Source organism: Cydia strobilella, chromosome Z (genome assembly GCF_947568885.1).
Source record: "Cydia strobilella chromosome Z, ilCydStro3.1, whole genome shotgun sequence".
Taxonomy (NCBI): Eukaryota; Metazoa; Arthropoda; class Insecta; order Lepidoptera; family Tortricidae; genus Cydia; species Cydia strobilella.
Genome location: NC_086068.1, coordinates 19,255,360 through 19,270,565, shown reverse-complemented (window position 1 = coordinate 19,270,565; position 15,206 = coordinate 19,255,360). Strand labels below are relative to the sequence as shown.

At 43.0% G+C, this 15,206-nt stretch overlaps 1 protein-coding gene across 1 annotated transcript in view; it reads left to right on the top strand.

Annotated features, from left to right (window-relative positions):
- LOC134754162 (sterol regulatory element-binding protein cleavage-activating protein) overlaps positions 1–15,206 on the top strand; it is an 80,291-nt gene that overhangs the window by 45,480 nt on the left and 19,605 nt on the right. The window contains exons 17-19 of the mRNA XM_063690283.1: positions 990–1,100; positions 1,462–1,571; positions 1,814–1,961. Coding sequence (XP_063546353.1) covers positions 990–1,100; positions 1,462–1,571; positions 1,814–1,961 — 369 coding nt within the window. The remainder of the gene's footprint in view (positions 1–989; positions 1,101–1,461; positions 1,572–1,813; positions 1,962–15,206) is intronic.

Below are 15,206 nucleotides of genomic sequence, written 5' to 3'. Positions count from 1 at the left end.
CTTCGAGCTGATCTGATGGTGGAGACAGGAGGTGGTCATAGGAACTCTGTGATAATACAACGCGACCTAATTGTGTTTGGGGTTTTTAGAATTGTCTCGATGAGTATTAGTTGCCTGTGGCAAAAAAAGTACAGTCAGCGATAAAAGCTTGTACCAAAAATTAAATTTTTGCCAATAACATTTCTTTTTAAATTGATAGTCCTTGTGATTCTGAGTAGAATTAATGTCCCAAAAGTTGATGGATTTTCGAAAAAATGTAAATGGTACACTTTTAAGTCAAAATGCCCTTATATTACATGAGTTTTATAAAATATTATATGAAAATGACGGCGGTATGGTCATCGTCGTCGTCATTTTTTCTTGACCGAGTGAAACGAAGGTCTCCGTTTCAGCTTCGGCAAAAATGCTTTCGTATGTCAGGATGTTCTCCTCTACATGTTGCATTTGTCAACCGATTCTCGTAAAATATATGTTGTGAGCAGGTTCAATGGATTAATATATTTTATTTGTCGATTCGGTTTTATGGAAAATTTTCAAAATGGCGGAGAAATGGGGGTTCACTAGGTCGGCAGCTCACAGAGCCACTAGTTTAGAGTATTTTACAGTTATTTGCAGTGGACAATAATGCCGATTTGGTTATACGCAGCTCCATTTGTTTACAATAATATAATTATTATTAAGGCTAGTACTTATTAAGTCGCGTTTCTGAATTCGCCAAACCTTATACAACGAACAAGCTAGTCCAAAAAGGGTCCCGTCGCTTGTACGCCGACGCAATGCATATCTTTGTCACTAAAGTTTGTCAAGCGTGTGACCAGAGCTTAACATACAAGTATTTGTTCAAAACAAACAAATAAGTTGTTGAGACGTCGTGTCCAAAATCTTATGTTTACATACCACCTTAAGTTTATATAGAAGTAAATTAAATTGCCACATGTCGTTCTCAGCGCTTTTTTTAAGTGTAAGTAATATAAGTGTTTTGTGTGCAGCTCACAAGCGGACGGGATCGGCGGGGTCGCTGCGCGGCGCGGTCGGCGCGGACGACTACTCGAAGGCGAGGCTTACCTTCTCCTACGACTCCGACCTTGGCGATGCAGACGGTAAATACACTACATTACTATAAAAAAATCTTTCGAGCAAAGGTATAGGGAGCGTGCATGAACTATAGGGGGCAGCAGGGAGCCGTCAGATTTTTGGAGTGAGGCGTAATGTAAGGTTTATGCTTCCGATGTAGCCCACAAGATGGCAGAACCTACTATGCCCAAGAAAACGTACGAGAACGGTAGATCGCAGCACTTGCTTTGGCAATGTACATGTTCATGTTTCCGATTCAGGCCACAAGATGGTAGACCCTCCAACGCGTTGAGACGTAGTGAGATATAATAAAATGTGATTAAGAATTGAACACGAAATAGCGGAAGTATTTATATAATTGATATCGTGTATAATTTTTTTCGGTAGAAATAGTTGTTGAACGGATGGCGCAGTGCCGACCGCACCAGCAGCCGATCACCGAGATGCACTCGGAAGGCGGGCGAATCCTCACCGGCGGCCAGGATCATGTGCTCAAGGTACGTGTTATATCAGTTAGCCAATATTGACAATCAAAATCTGCAGTGTTACCTACTTAATTATATTAATACTTACACAAAAAGCTTAAAATCAATATTCTATTAATATAATTTGTATTTAGACTTATAATTTACTTGAACGAATCGGTACTTTTTTGTGTTCCCTAGACACTCCAATAAGCTGCAGAAATAGTGTCAGTTGTAATTGGTTAAACGATTCACTCATGAGTAAATCCATGCAGGTATTCAGCAGTGCAGAGCTGAGTCCGCTGTTCACGCTGCACGGGCACTGCGGGCCCATCACGAGCTGTTTCATCGACCACGCCACGCCCACCATCGCCGGCAGCGGCTCGCAGGACGGTCTGCTCTGCGTTTGGGACCTGCACACTGGTACCTACATATATAACTTCTCAAGCAGGTTCACTCTGCTGCAGAGATTCTATATCTCAGCAGCCGTCTGTACAAAACAGTATGGAGTTGCTTCCGCTATTCACGCTGCACGCACTCTGCGTGTGTGAGTAAAACCTTCACACCAGTACCTGACATCATAAGCAAAATAAGGAAAAATAGGTAATTTAATATATGCATATATGCATTTAATATATTATATAATATCCTTTATTGCAAACCATGGTACAATAGTATAGATGTTACAATGGCAAAATATCACATGGCACTCTGGCAGGGTATGGCAATTATCCTTAATACTACGTTAACTAAATATTATATTTACTTGGTACAAATAATAAGATTTTTACTTAACATTACGTTCGCCGTGCAGAATTGCTAAATATTGTAATTTATTTGTGACAATATACACTCAAATTGTAATAACAAAACTGTCCGAAAGTTGTGTTTTTTTTTCAAATCAGTGCTAGAAAAAGTGTATTCGAATTTTTTGGACACGGTGTACAATCGAGGACATTACCGGTGAACCGCTTCAGATTTTTTTTACCTTGATCCTTACGAGCTAACTAAACTCCGCCTCCCATAGAGATAACCAATTACGATGCATTTAGGATTCTTATCTTAAGGCGACGGGATATGACGTTTTCGATTTAGACCTTACTTTGCGCAAGTGAATTGTTCAATAAATGTTTAATCTTTGCATTAAATTACACGTTAATTTATTCACGAAGAAGCCGTGTACTGACTCCCCACGCTATTATATTTTTTATTTAATGTTATTCTCTACAAATCGACACTAAAAGTATCAAAAAATCAAAATATGTAGTTCCGTTTGAACAAGCCGTAATACAATTTTGTCTTTGACAGTAATTAAATTGTTGTGTGATGTTGAAAGCTAGATAACCGAACTAGCTAATTATTATCGATTTATATTTTTACTCACAAAGACAACACGGAAATTGAATCTTAAATATAAATTTTCGTACAATTTCCATACATTGACGACGCCATTCAAAATTCTTCTTTGACTTAGATGCCCTCTGGGGCCTGACGAACAACGAAGTAGAATAACTATAGAATACTGACTTGAGCTCAAAAATGACCCCACGGCTACTGTGCCGAAAACGAATCGACTGTGCTGCGCGGAATTTGACAGCTTTAGTACGACAGCTGCCTTGGCAGCCCATATCAAATTATTAATTCGGAAAGCCACATAAAATGCCTTCTTGTGCGTTAAAATGGTGCCGCAACAATTCAATAAAACACAAGAAAAAAAGGATGGGATAAGGATGGGGTTTGTGTAAGTTTAATTCCTAAACACGATAAATAATTTTTTATATTAGCAGACTGTTGAAGACTAATACGCTAAACCAAATGTCGTAACTCATCTAGTTTCATAATGACTTATGCCTTTTTGATACGGGGTGGCAAAATGGGGATAGCGTTATGCAACATACCTATAATATTGATTTTATTTTAAAGATTTAGATTTAGATTCATTTATTTCTCAATAAGTATTACATGTTTCTAATACAATCGAATATAAAAATGAATACATATTAAGATCGTCAATATATAATAACGTACAATTAGAGCAGCAAGCAACTCCGATTATTTGTTTTTATGCAAAATATTTAGAACGGTGCAAATTGTTTACCGGTAAACTTCCTGTTTAATTTATTCTAGTTTCCCAAAGGACCAGGAACAGAAAATTCTTTGGACAGATGCTGTTACTTTAGAGAGTCAGGAACCAGATTTATTCCCTAGTGTAGGTACAAGGAAAAAACAATCGAGAATCGAACTCGATAGCTTGCGTTAGCTAATAGGGAGCGAATGCGATCCTTATGAAAAAAATGCGCGGCACAATTTATATAACTCTTTAATTTACTATTTAACTATCACAGAAGGAATTTACAAAAACACAATTTAAGTCTAGTAAATATCGAAAGAAAGAACACTAAATTTAGACGAGAAATAATAAACACTGAATAGGAAATTAGGAAATAACTAAGCACAACAAAGTATAACACAAAGCGAAAAACAAAGTTGACTGCAAAGCGAATTGCAAAGAGTGATTCGATACAAAGCAAGCGCGCGTGTGAGTTAGGCAAAGGCTAGGATCGCATTGAACGGCGATCGACTGAGCAGGCTATAGGAAGGCGGGTGCGGGCGCGCAGGCGCAGACCAGCTGCGCTCGGACAATAGGTGACGTATGGATGTGGCGTGATTTGCGGTTGCACAAGCTCATAAGCGGTAGAGATTTCATTCGCGTGTCGGTCCGCTACAAGTTCTCCCCCGCTGAGACCGTAACTACGGTCGATAGTAGTCGGGAAATCGGACGACTCGTCCGCTCTTCGTCTTCTTCTCTGGAGCAGGTGGGATGACGGTGACCCGAGTTGGTACTGGAACTGTTGGAATTTCTTCCCTCATGACGTAGGCTGGTTTCAGTCTGTCGAGTGTCACCGTGACCTCTTTTCCTGACACGTCTATGTCGTACGTCTTGTCGCGACGTTTTATGACCCTGTGAGGACCGGTGTAGGCAGGCTGAAGAGGGCGACGTGCTGGTCCTTGACGCAGAAACACGTGACTGCTCGTCTGAAGATCCTTCGGCACATAGAACAGGCGATAAGAGTGCCAAGCTGTCGGTTGAGGAGCTAGCTTGCTCATGTAGCTTCTTAATCGGCCCGCGAAGTCAGTGACGTCTACCGGCTCATTGGATGGCGTGAAGAACTGCCCAGGCAGACGGAGTGGTTCGCCGTAGACCAGCTCAGCTGCTGATGCCTGTAAGTCCTCCTTCCAGGCGCTGCGGATGCCCAGAAGAACCAACGGAAGCGCCTCGCTCCAGTGCGTGCTGGTGTGGCACGCTATTGCAGCCTTGAGTTGCCGGTGCATCCGTTCCAAGACTCCGTTGGCAGCAGGGTGATAAGCCGTGGTTGTGTGATGATCAGAGCCAGTTAGTTTTGCTATGGCCCTGAAGAGCTGCGACTCAAACTGCCGGCCGCGGTCTGTGGTTATGTGCTCGGGGCAACCAAAGCGGGCTACCCAGCCGGACACGAAGGCGGCAGCGCAGGTGTCAGCGGTGATGTCCGGGAGAGGGTACGCCTCAGGCCAACGGGTGAACCGGTCGATGGCAGTGAGGCAGTACCTGTAATTATGAGACACAGGTAAGGGACCGACGAGATCAAGATGCACGTGCCTGAATCGAGCTGATGGTAACCTGAATTCCGCTAGAGGGGCGGACGTGTGAATATGCACCTTGTTACGCTGGCATTGTAGACATGTCTTGGCCCATCGTCGACAGTCACTTCGCACCCCGGGCCATACAAACTTTTGGGTAACCAGACGTATTGTAGGCTTAACACCGGGGTGGCTGAGGTTGTGCAGAGTATTAAAAACGGTCCGACGGAAACTGGGAGTGATGAAGGGTCTTGGCTCACCAGTAGAGATGTCGCAATAGATGGGTGAGTTGGCACATTGTACCTTCTCTAGCTTCAGTGACGTAGTTGACCCATCTCGTAGCATATTCTGCAACTCTGTGTCTGCCTCCTGCTCTTGAGCTAAGAGCTGATAATCAAGACCTGGTGGGCTGTGTACCTCTTCAATGCGGGATAGTGCATCAGCGACCGTGTTGTCTTTTCCCGCAATGTACCTGACGTCTGTGCTGAACTGGCTGATGTAGTCTAGGTACCTGAACTGACGAGGGGAGCAGTTGTCTCGACGTGTTGTGAAGGCGAAGGTAAGAGGCTTGTGGTCCGTATATATAGTGAACGTGCGAGCCTCTACCATGTGCCTGAAATAACGTATCGCCTCGTATATCGCCAACAGCTCGCGGTCGTAGGGGCTGTACTTCTTTTGCGATGGGCTTAGCTTGCGAGAAAAGAAGGCCAAGGGTTCCCAGGCGCCTGATTTCCGCTGTTGTAGCACAGCTCCTGTTGCTGCGTCAGAAGCATCCGTCTCGATGGCTAGCTCTGCTTTTACGTCTGGATGAGCTAAAAGAGTGGCTTGGGCAAGACTGTTCTTACACTTTTCGAAGAATTCCCGGAACTCTGCAGTTGGCTCAATCGGATGTGAACCTTTGGTCTTCGGGCCGGCGAGGAGTGAGTTGAGTGGTGCTTGTAATGATGCTGCCCCAGGAATGAACCGTCGGTAGAAGTTCATCATTCCCAAGAAGCGTCTCAACTCCTTGATTGTTTTTGGCAGCGGATACTCGTTGACAGCTGTTACCTTGGAGTCCAACGGTCGTACTCCTGCTGCAGACACTGTGTAGCCCAAAAACGAGACCTCCTGACGCCCAAAAACACACTTAGCTGTGTTGATGAGGACGCCGTACTCCTGGAGGCGTTCGAAGAGTTGCCGGAGATGCTGTTCATGCTGCGCTTCTGACTCCGAATGAATCAGTATGTCGTCGATATACCCATAACAGAAGTCCAGGTCTCTCAACACTTCGTCGATGAAGCGCTGAAAGGTTTGTGCAGCGTTCCTCATGTGACAATGTGCAGTTCCCAACTACCCCTCCCTTTCCAAAATGATAACTCACGTCGATCGTTCGGGAACGCGCGACAGAATGCGATCTGCCTCCGAGCTTGACACATATCGCGCGTGTGCGTCCCGGACTCTTCAAAAACGACTCAAAAGGGTGAAGTTCTACACCCTCCGTGTCGCGTGTGCCTTCCGAAACCCAAGGCCCTCCGAAACGCGAGTGAAAGGAGTGAACAGTGCACTGTAATTTGGACAATCGAAAGGACGAGTTGTGAGTACCATCCCTTCACCTTTCTCTCACCCCCTACACATTGTCACAATTGGTGGAGGTGCGGAACCCCGAATTAGGTCTAATATTTTCTTGTTTGGCATTAATTAGTACTTATTAGTAAAGAAAAATGTCCGACCCAGAAGACAAACCGGAAAAAACCATTACCCGAGTGTCGGACATGTTTAAATATTTTAAATCGTTAAATTTGGAAAATTTGAATCCGGCTATTAGACAATTACAGGAAAAGATCGAGTCGCAAAATGCTCAAATATCACAGTTAAAAGAACGAATTAATACATTTGAAATAGAAAAAAGGTCGCATACTCCATCGTCGAGCCTAAGCGGTCCAAAGGTCGAGTTACCCGCGAACGCGGTAGGCGAACAAAATCGAGTAGATAAGAATAAGTTAAAAGTGTTGCAAAACATGCTCGCGGAACTACCAACTTGTGATGGCAAGGTGGCCAAACAACTTATTAAATTTATTATCAGCGTCGATAAAATTACTCAACTCGGGCTAGTTCCCCAGTCAGAGTATGTGACCTAGATAATGACCAGGACAACTGGGTTTCTAGCGGATTGGTGGTTCCGTCGGGCAGCCGCGTTACACGATTGGCAGGATATTAAAATACTGATTTTAAACGAGGTTTTATCACCGATACATATTGAAACTTTAAAAAACGAAATGTGCTTGCGTTATCAATATGAGTCCGAAACGTTATTAGAGTTTGCACACTCAGTCGTTGCGGTGGCGAAGGCGCTCAATCTGGGATGGTCAGAGGAAATGTTAATGCAAACCATATTAAGTAGAATTTCACCAAGAATATATTATTACATTAAATGCAATCCTATGGACATAAAAAACATGTCGCAGTTAGCGCAAATAAGTAGTGAAGTCGAGGGCGCGCAATTACGAGACAAATTACATTCACAAAACTCGTATACCTTTTATCAAAGGAATCAGTTAAATGTTGGTAGTAATACGTATCGGCAATATAGTCAACCGGCGCGAGAGTCGAATGCATCGTTCTCACGCGGGAACCGGTTAGCGCATGGGAGCGAGCGAGAGGTTATCGCCAGCGGATCGGGTTTTCCTAACGCGAATACATCGGTTGCAAATCAGGTTAAAACAACGCAGCGCGGTCCACGTTGTTACGAGTGCAATCTTTATGGTCATTTCGGGCGTGATTGTGAACAGCGTCGTAGACGTTCACAGGCACAGCCAAATAACGCGGGAAACGCAAACAGGGAGTAAGCAACGATATCCACCGACAGCTTCCTCTCGCAGTAGTCAAAGAAGGTGGCAAAATAATTAGTTATAAGGAAAATAATAAACCGTGTTTACAAGTAGTTATTTGTAGCAATATTATTACCGCGTTAGTGGACTGTAGCGCGTTTCGGTCATTTATTACTCAGGACTTAGCGGATAAACTCAAGGGTCATCGTAAGGTGGCGACGTCACGGTGCAATATTCAATGCACTACCGCTCAGCGACAAGTGTTTACAGCTACCGAAGTTTTAACTATATTGATATCAATTGATAAGTTTACCTAGAAATTTGAATTTATAGTAGCACCGAGTTTAATTGCACCCGTTATATTAAGATGCGATTTTATTAACAAAACAAAACTAGTCCCATATATATTTTATGGCTACGTGATATTTCAGTTTATGCCGCATTATAAAATTCCATTGTTAAAAAATGAAGAGCTACAAGGTTTAGTACAATTTAACAGCATTCAAATCGATGACGAAATTAAAAGAAAAATAGAAGATTTATTAGAAAAACATAAGGAAGTCGTAACGGAAAAATTAGGTAAAACTAACATCTTGAACTATGAGATAAAACTCACTGATAATGATCCGGTTCGCTCACGATTTTACCCCTTGTCGCCGCCGAAAGCCGCTGAAATGGAGGCACATATTAATCAACTTCTTGATAAAGGTATTATTGAAAAATCGTGCTCACCGTATGCGTCACCAGCTTTTTTAATCGACAAAGCCAGCGGCGGCAGACGACTTTGCTGCGATTACAGGGCGGTAAATAAAAAGATTGTATACGATAGTTATCCTATGCCATCGATCGAATCAGTTTTTCAGTATTTAGGCGGAGCTAGGTATTTTTCAATAATCGACCTAAACAGCTCATTTCATCAGATACCGTTAAGCGACGAATCTAAACCGGTCACAGCGTTTATATCCCCTTTTGGGCTATTTCAGTACAAATATGTCCCCTTTGGGGCTTTGTGTAAGTCCGCAGTATTTAAATAGGGTAGTCGATATGATATTTGGGGATATAAAATACAAATATATAATACCATTTGTGGACGATATTTGTGTTTTTTCCAAAGACAAAGAATCGCATGTTCAACACCTAGACGAGGTGTTGAGTAGACTTGGTAAAGCAGGGTTAACGGTCAACCCAAATAAATTAAAATTATGTAAAGAGTCGGTGCAGTTTTTAGGGTATAATATTAGTTATTCCGGTTTAGCCGTCGACCCCGATAAAATAAGTGTCGTTGTTAACTATCCGGAACCGAAAAACTTAAAACAGCTGAAAACATTTTTGGGGATGACTAGCTTCTATGCTAAATTTATTCCTCGATATTCGGAACTTGCCGAACCGTTAAATTTGTTTAAAAAAAAAGACGCCAAGTACGTCTGGGGGCCTAAACAGGTTGAAGCATTCGCACGCTTAAAACAGCAATTGATTTCACCGAACGTTCTAAGGTTTCCTGACTTTGCTAAAAAATTTATTCTTCAAAGTGATGCATCTGGAACAGCTCTTGGAGCTGTGCTTCAGCAGGAGGTAGATGGGGCCCTGGCGCCAGTGTGTTACGCGAGCCGTACGCTGTCGAGCGCCGAACGCCGCCAAACGGTCGACGAACTAGAGTGTGCCGCCGCCGTATTCGGGGTCACTAAATTTAAACAATATTTAGAGGTCGCGCCTTTTGAACTTCAAACCGACAATGCTGCGTTATCCTGGCTTTTTGAACACCCTAAACAGATTGGGAAATTGGGGAGATGGATACTTCTGCTGTCCAGATTTAAATTCAATATTAAACATATTAAGGGTAGCTGTAATAACGTAGCCGATTGTTTGAGCCGTATGTACGAAGGAACTGAGGAAGTCAATTGTTCCGCGCTTCAGGAATATCCCGTTACTAATGATCGCGAACTACGGACCGCCGCGAACTATCGTATCTGATAACGCAACACATTTCACAGCCGACGTATTTAAACAAATGTGCCAAGTTTGGGGAATTAAAGATGTTAAAATATCTCCGTATTACCCACATGCAAATGCAGTGGAACGCGTGAACCGAAATTTGAGTGTAATGTTGAATATTTATTGTAGGAAAACGAAATCTGTATGGGACGAATCGCTACCTAATTTCCAGCTTGCTCTCAATACCGCAGTACATGAAAGTTCAAATCGTACACCAACATCTATTTTTCTCGGGCGGGAAATTAGAAGTCCTTTAGAAAATAAGTAGGAATTAGATAAAATAATTTCAGAAGGTAACTCGACTCATAACCACGAACAAAGTATAGTGGCTCGGAAGTTAAACACTGCACATAAGAGACAGGAGTATTATTATAATAATCGTCGGAGACCTAATATTTTTAACGTAGGGCAACAAGTACTCGCGAAATGTTTTCCGCTTACAAACGCCGATCGAGGAGTATACGCCGCCTTTTGCCCGCGGTGGTCAGGACCATATACAATTGAGAAAATTACAAATGGTCAAGCCACGATAACTAAGCCGAATTCAAATAATGTTGTTAAAAGAGTAAATATATCTCAATTGAAGCCATACTGGTCAAGATTAAGTGGGGGGGGATGTGACAATGTGCAGTTCCCAACTACCCCTCCCTTTCCAAAATGATAACTCACGTCGATCGTTCGGGAACGCGCGACAGAATGCGATCTGCCTCCGAGCTTGACACATATCGCGCGTGTGCGTCCCGGACTCTTCAAAAACGACTCAAAAGGGTGAAGTTCTACACCCTCCGTGTCGCGTGTGCCTTCCGAAACCCAAGGCCCTCCGAAACGCGAGTGAAAGGAGTGAACAGTGCACTGTAATTTGGACAATCGAAAGGACGAGTTGTGAGTACCATCCCTTCACCTTTCTCTCACCCCCTACACATTGTCACACTCAAACCGAAGGTCATGTACGGGAACTCAAAGAGTCCGAAAGGAGTAGTTATCGCAGTCTTCGGTATATCCTCGGGATGCACTGGAATCTGATTATAGGCCTTAACCAGATCGATCGTGCTGAAGACTTTCTTACCCGCCAGCTGGTAAGCAAAGTCCTGTATATGCCTGACGGGGTACCTGTCTGGAATGGTCCTAGCATTTAGTGCTCTGTAATCTCCACACGGTCTCCAGCCGTCGTTCTTCTTACGTGCCAGATGTAGGGGAGAAGACCAGGCACCTTCTGACGTGTCATCGAACTCCTTCCTGGCAATCTGTAGCCTCTGTGGATCTAGGCGACGCGGACGGCTGGAAACCGGTGGGCCAGGAGTAGTCCTTATGTGATGCACCGTGGAATGCTTAGGAGTAGTGGGCTTACCAGCTGGACGGGTTACCTCTGGATACTCTCTGAGCAGTTGGTGATAGACCGTTTCGCCAGTAGTCGTGCGGACTGATGAGATACTGTTGGCTCCCTTCTGGTGTGGTACGTAGACTGCAAGTAACGTGACGCCATCAACTAACCGATGATTGCGGCAATCGACGAGTAAGTTATAGTGACTTAAAAAATCGACGCCGATGATCGGTTTGGAAACGTCTGCTACAGTGAACTGCCATACAAAGTCTCGTCGTAATCCCAGGTCAAGATGTAGATTGAGGTGGCCATACGTGCTGATAGGTATACCATTTGCAGCGAAGAGTAGGTACTTGGTCCTGCTGTTGGGAGGCACCCGGACGGCTGACCGCGGAAACACACACAAGTCCGAACCTGTGTCGACTAGGTATTGTACCTTTGTTTTGCGGTCTGTCACGAACAGGCGGCCTTTTGACACGGGGCAGTAATTTGCGGCCACTAAATGCTGCCGTTCTAGTTTAACGACTGGTTGAAATTGCATGGAGGCTTGCAGTTCTTCGCGTTGCCCCCAAACTGGTAGTGGTACCAACAGTGCGGATGACCGTCTGGCCGTTCACGGGATCTCTGGCGTGACCTTGACTTCGACCTGGAACCTCGACGGTTGAATTGACCTCTGCTGCGGGAGCGAGAGCGGGAGTAAGTACCTTGATTACGGAGTAAGGTTTCTACGTGCCGTGTGAGCTCTTCTACCCTGGCTTCTAAGGTGGAACCTGGCGTGGCGTTGACTGCTGGGGCGGGGTTGACGGTAGCGGCTGCGACTTGGGCGGAAGACTGCGTGACGTCATTGACTCGATCCGCCAATTCTGCAACGTCGCTTAAATTCTGGCTTGGCTGCGAAGCAACAATGGTATGCACAATAGGTGGCAGACGGCTCGCCCAAATAGTACGAATAAATTCATCAGGAATGGTGGGTCCCGCTAAATCTCGTAAATGACGCAAAAATTGGGACGGTTTACGGTCGCCTAATTCTTCGTGCTGAATGAGCTGAAGCGTTTTCTTCTCTCGCGTTGCTGATATGCGCTTAATTAGCTCACTTTTAAATTTATCGTACCTGCCTGTCCTGGGTGGGTTAACTAAAATATCCTTCATCGTCCTTGCATACTCCTGGTCCAGCTGAGATGCCACAAAATTAAATTTAGTACCGTCGCTTGTGATGTTCGACAGTTCAAATTGTAGTTCAACTTGTGCAAACCATAACTCAGGTTCCTCTGGCCAGAATGGTGGAATACGTACACCAACACGAAACAGCTTACTGGGAATTCCGCTACCGCCTGTACTTGGACCACCGCCCGATATGATTACGCCGGGTGGCGTGTCAGCAAGGTTCAAATTTACTCCACTGCCGTTGCCTTGTGCTCCCGGTGCCGGCTGGCCAGCATCATCTCCATCACCGCCAGACATGATGTCCAAAGTCGGGTTGTCACCAGTGTAGGTACAAGGAAAAAACAATCGAGAATCGAACTCGATAGCTTGCGTTAGCTAATAGGGAGCGAATGCGATCCTTATGAAAAAATGCGCGGCACAATTTATATAACACTTTAATTTACTATTTAAGAAGGAATTTACAAAAACACAATTTAAGTCTAGTAAATATCGAAAGGAAGAACACTAAATTTAGACGAGAAATAATAAACACTGAATAGGAAATTAGGAAATAACTAAGCACAACAAAGTATAACACAAAGCGAAAAACAAAGTTGACTGCAAAGCGAATTGCAAAGAGTGATTCGATACAAAGCAAGCGCGCGTGTGAGTTAGGCAAAGGCTAGGATCGCATTGAACGGCGATCGACTGAGCAGGCTATAGGAAGGCGGGTGCGGGCGCGCAGGCGCAGACCAGCTGCGCTCGGACAATAGGTGACGTATGGAAGTGGCGTGATTTGCGGTTGCACAAGCTCATAAGCGGTAGCGATTTCATTCGCGTGTCGGTCCGCTACACTAGCCCAACCACGGGAATTTGTAGCGTACATTTCAAAGAAAGTGATTACTATGAGACTAATATTACAAGCGAAACTCCTTTTCTAATTCCACTTATTAGAAAAGGAGTTCCGCTTGTAATATTAGTTGTAGTTTATTATGCAACAAGGCCCCGGGCCGATTGCATAACAACTTGTAACAATTAGCTCCATGCATGAATTTATTTTAATTTTTGGATTCATAATTTATATCGTTGGAACACCGGAAATGATAAAAATACTTTTGTAAACCTTAACATTATTTTTTTTTAAGTATTTAAAATGTAGAAAATTTTTGAGCGGTTGAAACGCTCATAATTTTTGGCGCGAATTCGACAGAGCGTGATGACGTCACACGTTGGGCGGCCCACCTGACGTTTGCTACTAATGACACTAATCTGTCGAACGCGTGACGTCACGTGGCGTTTCGTGCGTTTCGCTCACTAGCTTTTCGCGGGCAAATTTTTGTACTTTTTATTTATAATTTTAAGTAATTAAATGGTAATTTAAAACGGAAATGCATTTGTAACATGATATAACGGTAACAATAATCCGAATAAAACATATTTCGTTCAAATATAAACTTCATGCATGAGGCTAATTAAATACAAAAAATATTAGCTAATAGTTATTTGTTATACTAGGGTGCAAAGTTGTATTTTACCCGCTAGCGTGGAATTGAAACACGTACAGAGAAGTAAAATACATTTGCACCCGTGTGTAACACAAAACTTTTCCTCTAACTATTGCGAGGAAAGTGCAACATCCACAGGCGTTAGATCATCTTCATCACTGGAATAACTATTTTTTTTACGATAATATAACAGAAAACTCTGGAAGTTGTGTATTTTTACGTGTCGGAGTCGGTGAGAAAAAATTTGTTGACAATGTTGACATTTCTGACGATGCGTTTTGAAATTGCATCGAATCAAATTGTGCATTTAGAATTACATTCAACGTCATTTAAAAAACAAATGTTTCTTATGGAATTTAAGGTTTATGACTTAAAATCATTAAATAAAGCTAAATTTGGTATTTTTTATTAAACTCTTAAACTATTTATTTAAAGATAATTAATACCGAACGAACCATTATTATGAGCGTTTTACGATTTGTTCTCTGTCAAAAGCTACTTAAACACGCTCCATCCAAGGTCAAATTGCTTTCCCCACTAGTGGATAAAATGCGTTTTTCCCCGCTTGTTTTAAACGATAAAAGACGGCTTTCCGAGCTAGTGAGGGGAAAAGTCTCTTTCTAATCAATGGAATTGGAAAGAGACTTCCGCTAATATTATAAGTTACAACAAAGATAGGTAAAACTCCGTAATATATGGATACAGTCTAAGGAAAAAACGTGCCTCGAAAATCAAGAAAATTTGATTCTCGTTCAGAGGGCGCTACTAGCTTTGGCCTACTGTCGTACAGATGGCGTTGACGGTTTCGTTTGTTATTTACCAATTTTACGCATATCAGTGAAAGAACATGGGTCAAAATCATAAAAATAATTAATGCAAATAAAAAAAAACATTTATCCATATTTAAGGTGGTTCGACTAGGTTACCCAAAGCTTAAACCCCGCTAGATGGCGTCACTTTCGCAAATTTTCATGTTTAATTTTTTCGTGGAATAGTGTTGGTATCTGTATACTTAAAAGTATGTTTAGCGCACTCTTTACATAAATATTGAACTATTATAATAAACATTGAATACTTCATTAGTGCAAAAAACACTTTTAAAGTCGACAGAGTGTTTCTGTCATGCTATTTCCTACTATTACTCACACATGCAAACAGTGTTTCCGTGATGCTTGTAGTAGACAATTTCATGCAGTGTAAGTATGCTGCAATGGCGTTGCGGTATGTTCGTGGAAATACGTGCAAGAAGATTCGGGTTCGAGACTGGTACGTCAGGAGTACT